Source organism: Phyllobates terribilis, unplaced genomic scaffold, assembly GCF_046119375.1.
Source record: "Phyllobates terribilis strain yellow unplaced genomic scaffold, ASM4611937v1 Scaffold_1__5_contigs__length_1240528914, whole genome shotgun sequence".
NCBI classification, from domain to species: Eukaryota; Metazoa; Chordata; class Amphibia; order Anura; family Dendrobatidae; genus Phyllobates; species Phyllobates terribilis.
The window spans coordinates 701,680,090-701,700,736 of NW_027362761.1; the positions used below are offsets into that span (position 1 = coordinate 701,680,090).

The 20,647-nt window shown below is 49.6% G+C and overlaps 1 protein-coding gene across 2 annotated transcripts in view; it reads right to left on the minus strand.

Annotated features, from left to right (window-relative positions):
- The window catches only part of LOC141273616 (serine/threonine-protein kinase PLK2-like), a 248,236-nt gene that overhangs the window by 136,363 nt on the left and 91,226 nt on the right, over positions 1-20,647 (minus strand). For both annotated transcript variants that reach the window (XM_073685702.1, XM_073685710.1), the window contains 2 exons: positions 14,199-14,286; positions 14,024-14,119 (listed from right to left, as the gene is read on the minus strand). In XM_073685702.1, the coding sequence (XP_073541803.1) occupies positions 14,024-14,119; positions 14,199-14,286 (184 nt within the window). The remainder of the gene's footprint in view (positions 1-14,023; positions 14,120-14,198; positions 14,287-20,647) is intronic.

Genomic DNA, 20,647 nt, shown 5'->3' on the forward strand with positions numbered 1-20,647 from the left:
GCCCGTCCGCACCCCTGGAATCCCTTCGTTCCTCGTTCCTGGAGCCTTCTCCGCTCCTCTTCCTTCCTTCTCCCTCTTCCAGGCCTGGGCCTCTGTTACTAGGCCCGCCTCCGGAGCAGAGCTCATGCAGAGCCCCTGCTCCCTGCCACTTCTGCTCAGACTTCTCTGCACTGAACTAAGATAGTGCCCACCTTTTATACTCCCTTCTCAATGCACCCAGGAACTGCTTCCTCCCTGCTCCTGCACTACAGGGTTCCCCTTCCTCAGTGTTCCCTCCCCCCACTCCAGCCAGGGACAGGGACTGTCGTGCCCATCTCAGGGGCATATTGGTCGCCCTGCCCCATGGCAATGTGGTGTAATGCATGCAGGTGTCGGGTCCTGATCCACACTACATCCTTACCTGAGAGTGAGATATCACACCTCTGGGTGAGGTGCAATACCTCTGTAGCAACCGAGCCCTCAGGGTGCTACAGTTCCATTTATCTTCAGCCTAGGTGACGTATTGCGATACAGGGCCGTGATTTTGGCTATAAAAGGGTCCCCTAGACCCCTACCCCAAGCTTTTTAAGAGAATCATATATGGCGTGCCAGGAGACTCTATGGAATGCTTTCTCAGCATCCAACGAGAGTATCTAATTACAAATTTTTAACTGCATCTAGCCCAGGAAATACTTTGTGCCTAGTAGCAGTGTCTGCTAGTCAGCGGATTATCCCGGCTGTTAAGCAAGCTACACCACCTGTAGTTTGGACACTTAATTTTTTCAAAGGAAATGCTTCGGGACCACGGGATACTCAGTGAAGAGCATCAGGAGGCACCCCAAGGCATAGGGGCTGGGACTGGCAGTAGGATGCCTTGCGGTGGACAGCCGAGCTCGATCCTTATAAAAGCTTTTTAACTGCAGCAGCTTTAGTGGACGCTACTGGAGCTGGAATTACGCGGCTGCTGGCATGAGACTTGCCCTCCAATAGATCCTTGTAAATGGATTTAAAGTGTATTCATTCAAATTAGAGAGACAATTTAAATTAAAAAGCTTAGAGCTGCCTCCACCACAGGGGGGCTCGCTCGACCCACCAGCGGACAGGCACCAGTATTGGGAGAGGGGGGCTGGCCGTCAGGGTTCACCGCGGCTCTGGCACAAACCCGGCGACGCGGAGGTGGCACGGGCAGGAGCGGACTGAAAGTGTCGGCTTCTCACTTTTTGGATTTTAGAAGGGCATGACATGCCTATATCTGTGTCTCCCCCTCCTTTTACTCCTCCACCTCTTTTCTTTTCGCATGACTATATGTACTTGTCACTTTTCCATGTGTTAGTTGTGTCTTCTGAGCAGTTTGTCAGCTTTTGGACACCTTTGAAGGTGTTTTCTATGTGTTTCTATGTGTTTTTGTTTGCCTGCCATTGGTTTTAACGGTGTTCGAAGGTGTTCGATGAACAGTTCGACGAACAGTTCGGCGAACACACGGGTGTTCGACGAACCGAACCGAACTCGAACACTACGGGGGTGGCTCAACACTACCGCTCACCTGGGAGCACTTGCCTGTGACCTGCCTGTTACCTGCTTGTTACCTGCCGTGCCTTCCCGGAGGCTCCTGCCGTCACTTGCCGTGACCACCTGGAGACTCCTGCCGTCACTTGCCGTGACCACCTGCCAGCCCACCTAGAGACTCCTGCCGTCACTTGCCGTGACCACCTAGAGACTCCTGCCGTCACTTGCCAGCCCACCTAGAGACTCCTGCCGTCACTTGCCGTGTCTACCTGATAGCCTATACCGGTCAGTCCCTGTCAACTGACCCGTGGGAGCCACCTGCTCTCTTACAAGGTCGCCCCCAGAGTAGCACCTGGTCCTTTGGCTCGGTCCCTCCCTGGTCACGGAGTCGTTAGCCGCCGTACGACCAGGGTCGGTCCAGGTTGATACTTAGTTACGCCCCTCTGGGTCCCTCCTTGCACCGTAGCACAGAGGTTCCACCCCCCGGATCCGTAAGCCGGTTGCATGGATTTATATAGTGTGACCGTAAAAGAATGGTAAAAAATAAAAAATAAATATTAGACTTACCTTCTGATGGCCCCCGGTCTCCTTCTCCGGTGAGTCCGGTCTTCCCGGTGTCTCGCGGTTGTGTAAAAGGACCTGCCATGACGTCATTAAGTCATGTGATGGGTCACGCGACCGCTGACGTCAACGGTCACGTGACCCGTCACATGACTAAATGACGTCATGGCAGGTCTTTTTAGACCATTGCGAGCTGCTGGGAAGCCAGGATGCATCGCTATGGAGACCGGGGGCCATCAGAAGTAAGTATAATGTATATTTTTTATTTTAATTCTTTTTTTTTTTTACAGGTACTATGGTACCCGGGTCTGGAGGAGAGTCTCCTCTTCTCCAAACCCGGGTACCATCCGCACATTGAATCGCTTAATATCCGCATGTGCACATGTAGTGATGCAGTTATTATGCGATTCAATGCAAGTCAATGGCGGCGAAAACGCCGCGATTACACAAAATAATTGGTAGTGCTGTGGATTTTTCCACAATGATAATCTGCTGCTGAAATTTCCGCAGCATGTACACAGCACATGCGGATTATTATTGGGGAACATTGCAGACCTTCTACCAAGCGTTTTTTAAGCGTTTCTGCAGGGGAATTGCCGCTGCGGAAACGCTTAAAAAACGCATAGTGGGCACACAGCCTAACATAAACTCAAATCCAGTGTCTTTTTTGGGAGGTGTATTCCCATGCACCTTTTCACACCCATACATGGGTATATGTAGCGCCCCTGAGGGTTCAGTCGCCACAGAGGTACTGCATCTCACCCAGAGGTGTAGTATCTCACTCTCAGGTAAGAATAGAGCGCTGCCCGGGACCCTAACACCTGCACCCAACACTACACTACTCCAGACAAGCAGGAGGGGCAAGATGCATCGCTTCCCTGCTGAGCCCTGTCCCTGGTTGGAGTGGGGGGAACCAAAGTAGGGGGAACCTTGTAGTGGGTGTGGGTGGAGGACGTAGATTAGGGGAGCACTTGTTAGAAGTGATATAAAAGAGGGAACCATCTTGAAAAGACAGATGAGTCTGAGAGGAGAAGTAGAGGGAGCAGGAGCTCTGCAGGAGCTCTGCTCGGGAGGAGGGCCTAGCAGAGAGGCCCAAGACTGAGAAGGAGAGGAGGAAGGAGAGAGGAGCAGGATAAAGGCTCCAGGAACGTGAAAGGGATCCCAGGGGTGTGGGCAGTGCTGGAGGCCACCCGTCCGCCCGAATCTGCCAGGTGGTGGAGGGATCAAGCCGCAGAGGGGACCGGCCCCTGACCAGTGAGAATTACAAGGTTCAACTGGAAACCGGAGGTTTCTGTACTTTCAGGGTGCAGTTGCCACATTCGCACTAAAGTCGCCAAAAAGGTAACTACATAGGATCCAGGGAACTCCAGGTTGCCCAGAAAGATATGAGGATACCGGCTTGGGACATTGTTTGGCGAGGCACAGGGCAAGAAGGGTGAGGGCAAGCGCAGAAAGACGGCTGAGAAGGTCATATAGAACGGGGTCCTGTCAGGCACTCTTGAAATACCTGGGAGTTTGCGGAACCCCTGCCTGGTGAACGCACCGCGACGTGGGAGGTCACAATCCGGAAAGTGTAACCTGAAGAACTTATCAACTGTGAGTAAACCCTGAGGACTGCACCCCACTGTCTTTGTGAAATTATTGCTGCGCCATCACCCCCAGCACTACACTGCAACATCTTTAACATCTACGCTGCCCTGGAGCTAAGCTCTACCTGTGGAGAGCTAAACCATCTCTGCTGCATTTACACCAGCTCCAGAGGACCTGCTCCGCAGCGGCGGCTTCATATAGCCGCATACCACAGATGGCATCACGAACTGTATATAAAAACTATAAGTCCCGCTCTGGGTCACGGACCGGGTCACCGCCACTGTGACATCTCCCCTAGCAACGACCGGCCCGGCACCGAGTACCCCACGACCCAGGGGGCGCGTCATATACGCTTCCTGATTTTGGTTATTTGCTCTTTTCCTCCTCCTTCTCCTCATCCTAGTCCTTCACCACCATATCACCAGGGTGACCAAGGTCCATGATGCAACACCCACATAATTTTTTTAAAGAGTCTTTATGAGGCCCGTAAAAAAAAAATTTAAACAGTATGTTCATGTATACCCCCCAGGGGTAAATGTTTGTCAGCTCATACACTTGCATGGGCATTACAAGTATAGGAAACCCGCTCCTTTCTAATGGGAACATTTTTTATGAGGCCCTCCTCCACGTCTCTTCCAAGGGGCATTGGAGTGCCTCCCAATTTTTGGCAGCCCTTGCATTCACAGCATAGGCCAACACTATGGGAGACCCACTTCCTAATAATGGGAACATTTTTTCATGAGGCCCTCTACGTCTCTTCCAAGGGGCATTGGAGTGCCTCCCAATTTTTGGCAGCTTTTACATTCACTGCATAGGCAAACACTATGGGAGACCCACTTCCTAATAATGAGAACATTGTTTTTAGGAGGCTCTCCGACCTCTACGTCTCTTCCAAGGGGAATTGGAGTGCCTCCAAATTTTTGGCAGCTTATGCATTGACTGCATAGGCAAACACTATGGGAGACCCACTTCCTAATAATGGGAACATTGTTTTTAGGAGGCTCTCCGACCTCTACGTCTCTTGCAAGGGGCATTGGAGTTCCTCCAATTTTTGGCAGACGTTGCTTCACTGCATAGGCAAACAGTATGGCACACGCTCTCCTTTCTAATGGGAATTTGTTGTTACTGTGGCCCTGCACTATGTGTCTTTAAATTGTTAGTGGGGTTTTTCCTAAATTTTGTCAGCCGTTGGACTCATTGCATACCCTATAACTGTATAGCACACTAGCTCCTTTGTAATGGAAACATGTCATTACTGTGGCCCTGCTCTATGTGTCTTTAAATTGTTAGTGGGGTTTTTCCCAAATTTTGGCAGCTCTTGCAGTCACAGCATGGGCATTACCACTATAGGAGACCTGCTCCTTTATAATGGGAACATTTTTTTACTGAGACCCTCCTCTATCTCTTCAAAGGGGTATTGGGTTGCGTCCAAATTTTTGGCAGCCCTTGCAGTCACTGCATACGCAATTACAGTATAGGAGACCCACTCTCCTAATGGGAACAACAAAACATAGCTGGCTGATGGCTCTCTAACAATAGCGAGGGCCAACTTCTGGCCCTTTAAGAATAGTAAGGGCCACCTGGTGGCCCTATAAAGATAGGCTTTATGACTTTCAGAGTCCCTCCATCATAAATAAAACAGGATGTGTCTGATGATGTGTCACACACCACATGGCCAGATAAGGTTGTAAAATGTTAAAATAACATTTCCCGGTGAATAAATTTGTCTTAAAAAATAATGTAAAAAAACAAAAACAGTAGGATCTTTCTTCAGTATAAAAAACAGAGTCGCCAATGTGACCTCAATGTAATCACATTGTTCAGCTCCCGCACCTCCTCCTCCTCCATCTCCGAAATGACCATATCAGTCACAAGCTGAAAGTGTCAAGGTAAAATATATATATGATAGAAAATCAATTAGTTTCTTTTAATAGATTACCTAATCAGTGTGAATTAATATAGAGATGATGGAATAATCTATGTGTATGTATGTACGCAAATGTGTATTTGCACATGGATTATGTTAATAGTTAATGAATATATAACTAACAGTTTCTGCTCTTATTGTAGGCATGAACAACTAAATGATTTCCTGGGAATGACATATGCATGTGCATGACTGATAACAGAGAGATTCATGTCGAGTTGGCAAAGATGCCGCTGAGAGACGAATCATCCCTCCCATCAGAATTCCTAAGGCGTTACTGAGGCCAAGAGAAACATGGATGAGCAAATTGCAGTGTGCCAAGTTATCAGAAAGAGCAATGAATTTTACTAATCCCACCTAGGAGTAGAATACTATATAACCCCATGTCTATGTGACGCCCAGCTGCGCTTGGTATCACAGATCCTGGAAGAGTGCATTGATGGATTCCTCCACAAGAGGCCCCCATAACCATTCACACATCTCCACCTTCCACCTCAGACCAGCAGAGGGAGCACATTAGGGATATAAGAAGGGAAGGTGGAGCCAGGCAGTTCAGTCTGGAGTCGACAGAGAGCCAAGCCAGTTGAGAGAGTTCCTGCAGTAGAGGAGCCTGAGAGAGGTCAGTCTGCAGTGGAGCACAGTTCAGACTCAGTGAAACTCAGAATAGGGAGCTTTAGGTGTGCCGGCGCCATAAGATCGGTGAAGCGCGGAAAGCTGCCGTTAGTGTGTATAGCCTAGTGAGAGCCCGAGTAGGCCGAAGGCGAGTGGAGAGTTAGTACATAGGGGGCAGAGGAGCTTAATTAGCTCACCCCGAAGAGTTTACCGGACACCGGGTCCGAAGTTTACCGGGATCTCTATGAACCAGTAAGGTATAACCGCAATCCCTGGAGAACTACAAGTCCCAGGATCGCTAAAGTGCTGATACGTAACAGAGCCGGGAGACACATAGGCCCCGCAAGCTGAGGAGCGTGTACTCCAAGAAAAGGCCCTACCACAAAGTCAGCCAGCGCAGGACAGAGACAAAGTTAGGCCTAGCTACAGGCAGGTCAGAAACTTACTACACAGAGGCAAGTAACAGGAGGCCCTACACCCGCTCATTGCGGAGGATCCTGACATGCACCCTTCACCCTACAGTGCTCCGGGAAGTGCCTGAATTTCCATCAGTAAAAGGTACTGAAGTGACTATCGTGTCTGTCCCTGTTCTTGCTCTGACCGGGCTGGGTCTCGCCTGTCCTGCATTCCCCTTTCCGTACACTGCCGTGAGGCCTAGCTCCGCCTGTGGGGAGCTATACCATCAAGTTGCCTTATCACCGGCCTCAGTGGACTGCGCAGCGCTGGTGATTCTCACGAGAAGCCACAGGTGGCGTCACGAACTCTAATAAAATTAACAACTATCAACGCTTTTCAAAGAGAGACCCCAGGGTACAGGCCCGGGAGCCGACAACCACGACATCCGCAAGGCCAGGCTAAAGGCCCGGGTACCGAGTAATCCCCATCCCCCTGGGCTAGTCATCTGCGTAATAAAGTATGCCATTTTGCGTGGTTCAGTCTTTGAGTGAAGTTTTTCGACCAGATAAGCAAATTTGGTTGATTAGCTTCTTTGCATGCACTCGGACATCTTTAATTTGGAGGAGAGCAGTTATCTAGTGTATCTTAAATTGGTGAAACCTCCACAAAAGCACTGCAGCACTGCCTTGGCCAAGCGGCAACAGGCTGTGCTGAAGATAACATGCTTAATGCTTAGGTGACAAACCGCCCAGTGCTGCAGAGTTGTTCAAAGATGTAACACAGCAGCCTGATCTGTGGCTCTCACCGCTGAACATATAGCCAGGTATGGTCGTGTGTGACAATGGGCGGAACCTGGTGATGGAGAAATGACAGCCGGAATAGATACGGTTTCCGTCTATACCAGTCCTTTCACCGAGCTAATGAATATGGCTGTGGTGAAATACAACTCCCACTGAGAAGCTGTTTCAGATTGAAAAACATTGGGCCCACCAGAGGATTTGATTCTGAGGGCTCACCTTTCTCTCCTGCTCAAGAGCCCCATAGCAGCCGCAAAGTTTGCGCTATCATGAACTCTCCTGATGTAGAGGCCAAGGCACACCAGAGGATTCTCTGGTGGGACCGTCCAACCCTGCCGAGAAGCAGTCCTGGCTAAGAAAAGTGTGTGGGAAGGTTCCCGGACACTCTATGGCTGCTTTTTTACTGAGGTAGAAACCTATGCAAACTCGGGGAGAACATACAATATCCTTGCAGATGTTGTCTTTGCTGGGATTTGAACCCAGGATCCCAGCGCTGCAATGCTTCAGTGCTAACCACTGATCCAACGTGCTGCTGTTCACCCTCTGATGTCTCACAGGCTGGAGAAACTTGCACCTACTGCCACTCTATCTTCAGCTCATTTGTGAGAAACTAATGTATTTGGGCAGCCACTCAGTCTACCAAATAAAATTCCTGAGAAGGAAATTGGGGATGGCTTCGCTACTTGTACTGGGGGCAGTGCTAATACCATGGCGTCGTACCATAGTTTACTGGAAATATTCCAGGCTGGTAGGAGGCAAGCAGAAAAGTACCAGCAGTAATGTTCAGGGACAAATGCTTGTAGAAGGCGGAGACAATACCGGGAGAAATAGTGGCGGTTGGGGACCGAGTATGGACACCCGGCCGCCGCCGCCATGAGGTTGTGGACAGCTTCCACCTCCACGAGCCTAAAAGGCCACATTTCAAGTGCGAGCAGCTGCCCAGAAATCTGGCAGTTTAGTATTGCGGCCTGTGGGTGGGTGGCTTGCTGCATACTTGCGCTTGCATTCCAAGTAACAGAAAACTAAGCAGATGGTGGCCTCTATCATCATCATGGCCTCACTTTGGCACTATGAACTCTCCTGAAGGAGAAGCCAGGGCCCACCGGAGGAGTCTCCGGTTCTCTTGTGGGCCCGTCCAACCCTGTCAAGAAGCAGCCCTGGCTAAGAAAAGTGTGTGAGAAGGTTTCCGGACACTCTACTGTATGGTTGCTTTTTTAATGTGGGTTGGATGTGCTTATGCATGTTATTTCTCAAACCGCATTGCAGATCAGGCTATTGCCCAACTCAGTAGTCATGAAATTAAAGGCGCAAAGAAAGATGTTTGTGTGTCGAAGCACCACCGACAAGTGCGAGCTGATGTTGGACGGGCTGCCATTGCTTCTGCAACAAGCTGCATTAGAGGACTTCCTGGGAGAAATGACACCCAGAGTAGATACAGTTTCCCTCTATGCCAGTCCTTTCACCAAGCTAAAGAATATGGCTGTGCTGAAATACAACTCTCACTGAGAAGCAGTGTCAGACTGAAAAACATTGGGCCCAGCAGAGGATTTGATTCTGAGGGCCCACTTTCTCCCCCGCTCATGAGCCCCATAGCAGCTGCAAAGTTTACGCCTATCATGAACTCTCCTGATGGAGAAGCTAGGGCCCACCCGAGGATTCTCAGGTGGGCCTGTCCAACCCTGCGGAGAAGCAGCCTTGGCTAAGAAAAGTGTGTGGGAAGGTTCCCAGACACTCTATGGCTGCATTTTTAATGTGGACTGGCTCCGTACCATCCCTGGCCACATTCACCTGTCCACGTGTTTGTGGTTAGGCGCAGGGCCGGCTCCAGCTTTTTCTGGGCCCCGGGCGAAAGAGTCTCAGTGGGCCCCTTTAATACATACCACGATTCATGATGCACAGATACCGCAGAGAAATATATATATATAGCACAATGCAAAGATTTCACTTCTTACATTACATGAGCGATATCTATTGTAAATTCCACAATAGCTCAGAAACCGGCGAATCGCTCCACACAGAATACTGGCCTCCATATAAGGCCCCATATGGAATACTGGCCCCCATATAAGGCCCCATGCGGAATACTGGCCCCCATATAAGGCCCCATACGGAATACTGGCCCCCATATAAGGCTCCATACGGAATACTGGCCCCCATATAATGCTCCATACAGGATACTGGTCCCCTTATAAAGCTCCATACAGGATACTGGCCCCCATATAACGCTCCATACAGGATACTGGTCCCCCTTATAAAGCTCCATACAGGATACTGGCCCCCATATAACGCTCCATACAGGATACTGGTCCCCTTATAACGCTCCATACAGGATACTGGCCACCATATAATGCTGCATGCAGGCTGTTACCCCCCACATAATGCCCCATACAGGCTGTCCCCCCCCTTATAATGCTCCATGCAGGCTGTTACCCCCCACATAATGCCCCAAACATGCTGTCCCCCCCTTATAATGCTCCATGCAGGCTGTTCCCCCCATATAATGCACTATGCAGGCTGTCCCCCCCCCTTATAATGCCCCATGCAGGCTGTCCCACCCCCCCTTATAATGCCCCATGCAGGCCGTCACCCCTCCTCTTTATAATGCCCCATGCAGGATGTACCCCCCCTCTTTATAAGGTCCCATGCAGGATGTCACCCCCCCTCTTTATAATGCCCCATGCAGGATGTCACCCCCTCTCTTTATAATGCCCCATGCAGGATGTCACCCCCCCACCCCCCATATTATGCCCCATGCCTCCATACATTAAAAAAAAAAAAACTCAAATACTCAGCTCCCTCCTCCTCACCTGCTGCAGCTGCTCGGGTCCGGACTCCAGCGTCGGCGGCGACTTCCCGCTCTGCGCTCCCTGTGACGGATCAGGGGAGCGCACGGTGGAAGGACGTCACTGTGCCCTCTGACCTGAGACGTCACAGGGAGCGCAGAGCAGGAAGACAGCGGATCTGCGGAGGCACGGGGAGAGGTAAGTATCCGGCTGCTGGGGCCCTGAGCAAGCGGGAGAGAAGGGCGGGCGCTGACATCGCTCTCCTCCGCCCATAGCCCGGCGGGTGCGTGACTGCCAGTGGGCCCCTCTGCCTGCTCAGGGCCCCGGCACTTGCCCGGGTGCGCCGGGTGCTGACGCCGGCCCTGGTTAGGCGGTCCTTCCCAGTAAGTGCTCTGGGGAGGGCACGGGTAATGTTGTGGGACCCGTGCTTGTGGAAGGCGAAGATGATACCAGGAGAAATAGTGGCGGCTGGGGACCGAGTATGGACATCCGGCCTCCGCCGGCATGAGGTTGTGAAAAGCTTCCGCCTCCACGAGCCTAAAAGGCCACATTTCAAGTGCAAGTGATGCACCCCCTGGGCCTGTGCTGTGCAGGGGGATACCTGGAGCCGGGCCTTCTGTAGGATGCTGGGGGTTGTAGTCTCCGTGTGGCGGTGACCCGTTCCGTGCCCAGGGTGGTCAAACCAGTGGCAGTCTATTTGTCTTGTAATAAGTGTCCGACTACGCCACCCGTGGATTGCGGTCAGTGGGGACCGCCGCTGCGCTGCAGACCGCTGAGGCTGATGTTATATGCGCAGCCAAGAATGGGATAACTCCCCACGGGAGAAGTATTGCCTCAGGGCAGCTAGAGTAGATGATGGTAGTGATGGTGTGAGCGTCCCAGTACTAATGGTGCTGGTACGGCGATGAAACACAGAGACGTGTGGTTGCAGTTTCCAATGCTTTACTCACAGTTCTTTACTGGTCCTAGTCACCTCGGTACCGGCGGTGACTGCCCAAGCCGTGCTGCGTCCACCAGGCAAGGGGCTCGACCAACTCCCAGGCAATTCCAGAGCGTGGCACAGGACTCTCTTCCTTTCCTTTCTCTGGCCATCCCCACCAGTGACCCACCTTTGTCCAGCTTCCTCGGGCCTTCTGTTGGCGAAACCTCTCTCCGGTTTCCCTGACCCTATGTGGTATGCTTTCCTGGTGGATGTAGTGAGGGGTCGCACCAAGATGTGGTCACAACCTCCGGTTTTGGCTGAGGATTAGTCGCCTCCACCAATTTGGGTTCCGGTACCCTGCTCTGCCAACCCTTCACCCGTTATCTCGTGGGTTCTTAGGGTTCCTTCTTCACTCGTGTCTCTGGGCCTTTCTCTGTGTTCCAGTTCCTTGCTTCCTTTCTTACTGTCCTTTCTGTTCATTCTCCTTTCTCTCTCTCTCAGGCTCCAGCCTCCTGACAAGGCCTGCCTGCGGAGCAGAGCCCATGCAGGGGCTCTGCTTCCTGTCTTCTCCTCTCACTCTTAGCTTCTTCTCTGCACTGCACTGACTACTGTCCTAAGATGGTGCCCACCTTTTATACCTCCTTCTAACACCCGAGCCCAGGTGACTAGCAACCAATGAGCTCCTACCTATGCCCAGAGACCCACCCCTATCTGCTCCTACACCACTGGGTTTTCCTCCCCCTCCCCACTCCAGCCAGGGACATAGTCGGTGGTGCCTGCACTTCTGTCTAGTGGGAGCACCGTTGAGCTGTCCCTCGGAAATGGGGTGTGTGTGGTGCATGCAGCTTACTGAGTCCTGGTCCACACTCCATCCTTACCCGGGAGTGGAATATCACACCTCTGGTTTGAGGTGCAATACCCCTGTAGCAGCCGAGCCCTCGGGGTGCTACACAAGCAGTCTTAGAGGACTTCCTGGGAGAAATGACAGCTGGAGTAGATACGGTTTCCCAAGTCCACATGTTTGTGGTTAGGCGGTCCTTCCCAGTAAGTTCACTGTGGAGGGCACGGGTAATGTTGTGAGACCTGTGCTTGTGGAAGGCGGAGACGATACCGGGAGAAATAGTGGCGGCTGGGGACCGAGTATGGATACCTGGTCGCCTCCGCCATAAGGTTGTGGACAGCTTCCGCCTCCACGAGCCTAAAAGGCCACATTTCAAGTGCAAGCAGCTGTCAAAAATTTGGCATTATAGTATTGCAGCCTGTGGGCGGGTGGGTGGCTGGCTGCATACTTGTGCTTGCATTCCAAGGAATGGGGTGGGGACAACTGAATGTTGCACTGGGACAAGGACGTGGACGGTGATTGTTGCAAGTCTGCAATGACAGGTGCATGGCGGGAGGCATCTTCGCATGCACCAAGAATCACTTATGATGGCCACACTTTTAGGCAGTGACCTGGGAGTCAGAGATGCTTCCAGGTGTCTTCCCCATGCTGTTCCCATGTATTTTCAGCACTGTATGCATGTGTCTGATGATGTGTCACACACCACATGGCCAGATAAGGTTGTAAAATGTTAAAATTACATTTCCCAGTGAATGCATTTGTCTTGGTTGAAAGTAATGCAAAAGTGCAAAAACGAATCAAAAATGCTACGTGTGAACATAGCCCAATTTGTGGAGGAGCATTTTTGTTTTTGGTTATTTATTTTGCCTTATATACAAGTTATTACCCTGGAAAGGATGTTCCTTAACATATTTCCCAGGAAAATCCATTTTGGTTTAGGTTTTGTATGCTTTATTGTGAGTCTGTAAAAGTGGCGTAAAACCTCTGACAACATTGTTGACAGCAGTGACCTGGGAGTCAGAAATGCTTCCAGGGGTCTTCCCCATGCTGTTCCCATGTCATCTGAGCACTGTTCCCATCGATTTTGGCTATATTTAGGCACTCTGCAGACCGCCGGGGGGAGCCGCCTGAAAAATGCTCGAGTTTCCCATAGACTTACATTGGGCTTGTTGCTCGGGTCGAGCACCCGAGTATTCCAATGTGCTTGACCCGAGCATTTTAGTGCTCGCCCATCACTATTGTGCACCCTTTAAGGGCAGCATGCAGTAGTGATAGACTTGCTGATTTCAGCGCTGTGTTGATTATGCCTGACTGACTTAGGTGCAGTTTTTCATAAACTTACAGTTCATTCTTTGCAGTGCAATGGAAGGGCTGAGAACTAGAAGTCTAGCGAATTCATGAAGTGTGCCCTTCTGCCACTGATTGATAGATTCAACTTATTAATAAGCATAATCAGTGGCAGAATGACAGGTGAAGGCCACAGCCCATGAATATGCTGGACTAATAGCTCTTACCACTGGCCGCCTGCTGCAAATGAAAACACTGTACGTTTCAGAAAAAGGGCACCATAATCAGACACCGCTGAAATCAGCATGTCTGTCACTACTTCGCCTTCAAGAGGGCAGCATAACCATGATGACACATTCCCACAAACTCTGGTTCTCCAGCTGTTGTGAAACTAACGTTCCCATTATGCCATGAGAACTAGCAGGTAGCAGTGCATAGTGGGAGTTGCAGTTATGCAACAAATTGTAATGAGCAAAAAGATCTGTTCTTCTCTGGTCCACTGTTCACTTCGATACTCCGTGGAACCCAGACCAGGACAATACAAACTTCCTCAATTGGCACTCCAATGCTGGCATCCGTGGTGCCACCTGCGACTAATTGGACCTGCTAATGACTTGGCACAATGCACATTATAACGTTGCAGGAGTCTAGTAATCGCAAGAGGCACGGGCCTGTTTTGGCTACCATCGAGTACAGTGGACCAAATCTATTTGCTCATCTCTAACTACTAATATAGATTCATATACTGCAAACTAGCTTAGATAATGCAAATAATATGGAAATGATCTCAAATACATCAGCAATTTATCAAACATCTCTTACATTATACATCCAAGAGCCCAGATGTCAGATTTAAAGGAGTGCCCATCCTTGGCCAGAACCTCTGGAGATAGATAGTTTGGGGTGCCACATATGACGCTGTCATGAAAAGGACACCAGTCAGACAATTGGGAAGTTCACAGTCATGGACAACAGTCATGGTTTATCAAAACCTTACCCTGGGATTTTTGCACACTGCCCCACAGTTGTTGCCAATCCAAGGTCCCCAATTTTAACAACCATGTTCTTGGCAATGAAAAAATTACCTAAAAGATATAATAGAGTATGCATTAATAGAATTTGATACCTCATTTCTGGATTTATATTGATTAATAAATCAATGAGATGTTTATGAGCATGGGATGACACAGCCATTCAATTAAAATAAACAGATTTACAGCATTTATGAAAGCTTGAGAGTAATGACATTTGCCTTATAGTTGAAGATGTAACTTTAAACATGCTATATTCTCCTAAATAGTTCTGAATTTTAACACCAACTTAAATAAACCAGAGACATTTAATCCGTTATGAACTTTTTTCTTTATTGTGCAGTTCACACTGTTACAATTACAGTGAAGGAAATAATTATTTGATTCCTTGCTGTTTTTGTAAGTTTGCCCACTGACAAAGACATGAACAGTCTATAATTTTAAGGGTAGGTTAATTTTAACATTGAGAGATAGAATATCCCCAAAAAAATCTAGAAAATCACATGGTATAAACTGTATTTTGAAGTGAGAAATAAATATTTGATCCCCTACAAATAATTATGAGTTCTGGCTCCTACAGACCAGTTAGACGCTCCTAATCAACTCGTTACCAGCATTAAAGACAGCTGTCTTACATAGTCACCTGTATAAAAGACTCCTGTCCACAGACTCAATTAATCAGTCAGACTCTAACCTCTACAACATGGGCAAACCAAAGAGCTTTCTAAGGCTGTCAGGGACAAGATCATAGACCTGCACAAAGCTGGAATGGGCTACAAAACCATAAATAAGACGCTGGGTGAGAAGGAGACAACTGTTGGTGCAATAGTAAGAAAATGGAAGAAATACAAAATGACTGTCAATCGACATCAATCTGGGGCACAATGCAAAATCTCACCTCGTGGGGTATCCTTGATCACGAGGAAGGTGAGAGATCAGCCTAAAACTACATGGGGGAACGTGTTAATGATCTCAAGGCAGCTGGGACCAAAGTCACCAAGAAAACCATTGGTAACACATTACGCCTTAAAGGTTTAAAATCCTGCAGAGCCCGCAAGGTCCCTCTGCTCAAGAAGGCACATGTGCAGGCCCGTCTGAAGTTTGCCAATGAACACCTGGATGATTCTGTGAGTTATTGGGAGGAGGTGCTGTGGTCAGATGAGACAAAAATTTAGCTCTTTGGCATCAACTCAACTCGCTGTGTTTGGAGGAAGAGAAATGCTGCCTATGACCCAAAGAACACCGTTCCCACTGTCAAGCATGGAGGTGGAAACATTATGTTTTGGGGGTGTTTCTCTGCAAAAGGCACAGGATTACTTCACCGCATCAATGGGAGAATGGATGGAGCCATATACTGTAAAATCCTTAGTGAACACCTCCTTCCCTCCGCCAGGACATTAAAAATGGGTCGTGGCTGGGTCTTCCAGCAAGACAATGACCCAAAACATACAGTTAAGGCAACGAAGGAGTGGCTCAAAAAGAAGCACATTAAGGACATGAAGTGGCCTAGCCAGTCTCCAGACCTTAATCCCATAGAAAACTTATGGAGGGAGTTGAAGCTCCGAGTTGCCAAGAAACAGCCTCAAAATCTGAATGATTTAGAGATGATCTGCAAAGAGGAGTGGACCAAAATTCCTCCTGACATGTGCGCAACCCTCATCATCAACTACAAAAAATGTCGGACTGCTGAGCTTGCCAACAAGGGTTTTGCCACCAATTATTAAGTGTTGTTTGCCAGAGGAATCAAATACTTATTTCTCACTGCAAAATGCCAAAAAATATATCTAATTTATACAATGTGATTTTCTTGATTTTTTGAGGGGATATTCTATCTCTCAATGTTAAAATTAACCTACCCTTAAAATTATAGAATGTTCATGTCTTTGTCAGTGGACAAACTTACAAAAACAGCAAGGGATCAAATAATTATTTCCTTCACTGTATGTGACGTACTCTTTGCCTCCGATAAATCCTTGTTCCACGTTGGGATGGGATGGTGGGGATGGTGGTGTGGGTTTGTTTTACTGGGGTATTCCTTTTTTTTCTTTTGCTTGTTGCTATTGTATGTTAGAAAAGCAATCAAAATCTGATTTAAAAAAAAAAGGAAGGAAGATACATCTATGAATTATATAAAAAAAAGATTAAATGCTATAGGAAAGCCCACTATTTTGTCTGTACTAGATTCTACACATAACCAGATTTAATACTTACAATGAATGGACAGGAAAAAAAAAACATCCAACTACTTCTATTACACAGCGCCACATAGTGTCTGCATATTGTAATAGTTTTGAGCAGTGAGTGGAAGGTTTGCATGTCAACAAAAGGTCAAAAAAAGGTACTTGGGACTTCTAGTAGGTCATCTGCAGAAGAAGAAACTCGCATAGAAATCATGGGGCCCTATAGCAATCCTAATTGTGCACCCACTCAAAAAAAATGGTGGTGTCACAGAGTGTAGTCGCAGAAGGGCATGCCTCCTAACTTTTAAAGACAGGAAGAGGACCTGTATTGCAGTTACATAAAAATAGTACCTCTACAAAAGCCACTTACTGTTCTTACCCCCTACAATACCCCTTCATGGACCCATAAGGAATGATGCCCCCCTAAAAAAAAAACCTTCACATTATAATACCTCTACTGTTAAATCCCCCACACAATTTGCCCATAGAGTGCCCCCCATACAGTATGATACTGCCACAGCGCCGCAAACACAATAAGATGTCCCCAGTTATATAGTGTCTCACAACACAGTATGATGTTCCAACAGAATAATATCATCAGAGTTCCCCCACACACATTATCGTGTCCCCACAGTGACCCTCTCACAATATGACATCCTCACAGTGCAGTGACGTACAACACAGTATGATGCCACCACAGTAACCTCCACGTAGTATGATGTCCACCCATTACGATGTCCCAACAGCATGATATCCCACCACACATAGTGTGATTCCCCCAATCAGCCCCTACAGTATAATATATCCACAGCATGATCCCCCCTACACTTCCACCCCCACACAGTATGATTTCTTTTGCCACTTTCCTTTTTATGATGCCCCACAGAATGATCCCTTCCACAGACATCTCCACAGGTATGATGGCCCCCATAAAGCATCATGGCCTCCTCATCCCACCATGGAGTATCATGACCACCACACACCTTATAATGGCCTCCACAGTGCCTGTACACTATATCATGACCACCTTTGCACATAGTATCATGGCGTCCACTGCCCACCCTCCCCACACACACAGCATGTGGACAAAAACAACAAACCTAGATCTGCTGCTCTGCTTTGGACACTGTGGGGGCTAAAACTCCCCACCTAGGCTCAATCTAGTGATGTCATCACATCAGCTGTGCAGAGACTCTGAGTCAAATGTACAGGCTGAATGGTGGAACAGGCAGCGGACAGCTCTCTGTTCCACCTTAGCATGTAACTGTATCTGCATCCTGAGAATGGAGATACTGTTGAAATCCAGACGCCAAGCAGGTAAGAAGGTGGGTGGTTTCTCCATAGCCGCTGTGTGATTTGCCACTGTGCACAAGTTTCAGTGCATGAAAGTTAGTGGAATAAGCTCTGCCACATGGAATGTCAGTACATTTTTACCTTGTAATCAGTGTCTATGTGACTTGTAGGGATGTATGTGCCTTGGTAAATATATCAAAAATATGCAAATGTTTATATCCCGGTATCTTTTTCTTAGATTCGTTCCTTGCATTTTTTATTCATTTTTTTGAACAAAGTCAATAGGTAAAAATGAAATTCTTTGGTAACAGTGACAATTTTTGTTTTGTACCATTCATTGTTGCGTTTGCATATTTTTATAAGTGTTTTTCAAACTCCAAGCTGGTATAGGGTGACTTATATACCAATAAGTGCTCCTGTGGGAAAAACCACATGAGATTTGTGGCACCCCAGGGGTCTGGTTTTCCACAGTAACAGCAATGTTATGTCTGAGAGCAGGTGGGAGGTCTCTTGGTCAGGGATCCTATGCATGCCACACCTCCTGCCCAGTCCTGGGAGGGGAAAAACTTCCCCTATATAAACTTAGGGCTGAGGCAGGGTTAGTGAGTAGAGAAGAAGGAGAGAAAAGAAGCAAATATAGGAAGAAACAACAGGAGCTCTGTGGGAGCAGTGTTACAAGGAGTCAGGGGCTGGCAGCTGCAGAGCTCGCCCTGACTGAGAAGTTATCACCGGACCCGGAGTCCGAGGCTGTGGGGACTAACTCCTATCCAGCAGCAGAAACCGACCGGCAGGGGATTGCAGGTCCTCTGGCCCAGAAACCCGAAGGCCCCGAGTCACCGGCCATACGGGTGAGCACCACACGGTACACTCAGGGACGTGGGCTACTTATACCCGCCTCTAGCAAGGTAGCCAGAAGAGTATCGTTAGTTTGGGAGGCCTACAACTCCGCCTGGCCAGGGGAGATCCCATCTGCTCAAGGACTGACCAGGCCCCAATCGCTAGCCAGTACTCCGGGAGGGTCTATCTTTGTCACCAGTAAAGACCCTGAACTACACAGTACCGTCTCCGAGTGGTTCCTGCTACCCCCATCATCCACGTCGGCTGCCCTGAGGCCATACCCCTTCCGTTGGGGGTTATACTATCACGCTGCACAATCCTACCACCGGCCTCAGCGGTCTGCCCTGCAGCAGCAGCTCCCTGGCTGCACTCAACGGGTGGCGTAGTCGTCCAACATCTACCGCTAAAACAGCGCCACTTAGTCTGACTCCCTGGGCACGGACCGGATCACCGCCACGAGACTACAACCCTCAACAGATCCGGCTCCGGGTAAGCTCCCGCGTGCGCAACGCAGCGCGACACAGGCCCAGGGGCGCGTCAACTTTTGGCGTAGTCGGCAGGATCTCGTGCCCGCAACCACCGGGTACTGCGTGCCTGAAAAAGACTGTGAAAACTTACCCGTGGTGAAGATTCCCGCCATCCGGCGCCATCTTCGGCCTTCTTCCCGCCATCCGTGGAGTTTTCCCGCCATTGGACGCCATCTTGAGGACGCCGCGCGGGAAGAAGAGGGGCGTGGACTCCGAAAACGCGCGAGAACTGAAGCCCCGCCTCACGTCCGGACGTTGCGTAAGGTCCTGGAAGGAGCCCAGCAGACGCCGACGTCACAGGAGCGCGACGGAAGGTCCTCAACCCTGATGATCCACTGCGGAGCCGCGGCCTACGGAAGAGGATCATCGCAAGGTAGGCCACGGTCCACTAGGGGGGAGAAGGATGTCGGATACGGAGGAGAGCTTCACCGCTCCAACCCCCGCCAGCGCCACCGCTGTTGCGGTCATGCCTTTCACCATGCCCTATATCCCGGGGGCAGCCTGGCTACCCCAGTACTCAGGGGAGTCACATACCCTGCAGGACTTTAGAGAAAAACTGGATAGCCTCTTCCAGGTGTACCCCCTCACAGAAGAGCAAAAAGTAAGCATCCTGGTGGCCCAATTAACCGGGGCAGCCCAAAGGGAGGTAAAGTCCTGGCCACCTGGGGGGAGGACTGTCGCAGGGATACTAACCCGGCTGAGGGACACCTTTGATACCCGCACCTCAGCCGAGATCAAGCTTAGATTCTACGGGTGCAAACAGCGGGCACATGAGAGTATAAGGGACTATGCCCTGAACCTACAAGAGGCCCTGAGAGCCATTAAGCAGACCGACCCTGACGGCGTGGGAGACGAGGACAGGCTGTTAACTGAACAATTTATAGAGGGTTTATATTGCAATGCCCACCGAACCCAGTTGCGGGCAATGGCCTTACAGGACCCTCATCTGGGATTTGCACAGTTCAAGGACAGAGCCATCCGGGTGCTCCGAGAACCGGCACCAGGTGGCGTTGTGACCCACAGACGCCCCACTACCACCTACCACCAGGAGGCGGCGCCCTTGTCGGCAGGGACTGTGGGAGCTGATGCGCAGGCTTTGAACAATGACTCGGCTCCAGACCTGCACCATCAGGTCCAAGAGCTAGCTAAAAGCGTTGCTGCGCTAACCCGAACTGTGCAGTCTTTACAGGTTTCCACTCCAGGGAAGATCCAGCTGGCATCCGGACCGGAGGACATCCCGTGGCGTCGACCAAGGAGGACCCCACCGGCCAGAGGAAGACCCAGCGACCGATACAACGAGGACGGACGACCCATCTGCCGCCGCTGTAATCAACCCGGACATATGGCAAGGTACTGTCCTTTAAACTGGCACAACCTAGGGTAGAGGGCCAACCCCTAGGAAAAAGATCATCAGGCCCATCAAACTGGCGCGACAAATATGTGGGAGGACGTCCAGTCTTGCCTGTGGTACTGGATGGCATTCCTATGAGTGCCCTACTGGACACCGGGTCACAGGTCACCACCATCCCGTACGTGCTCTTCAAGCAGTACTGGAATGACTCGGATATTACCCGCTAC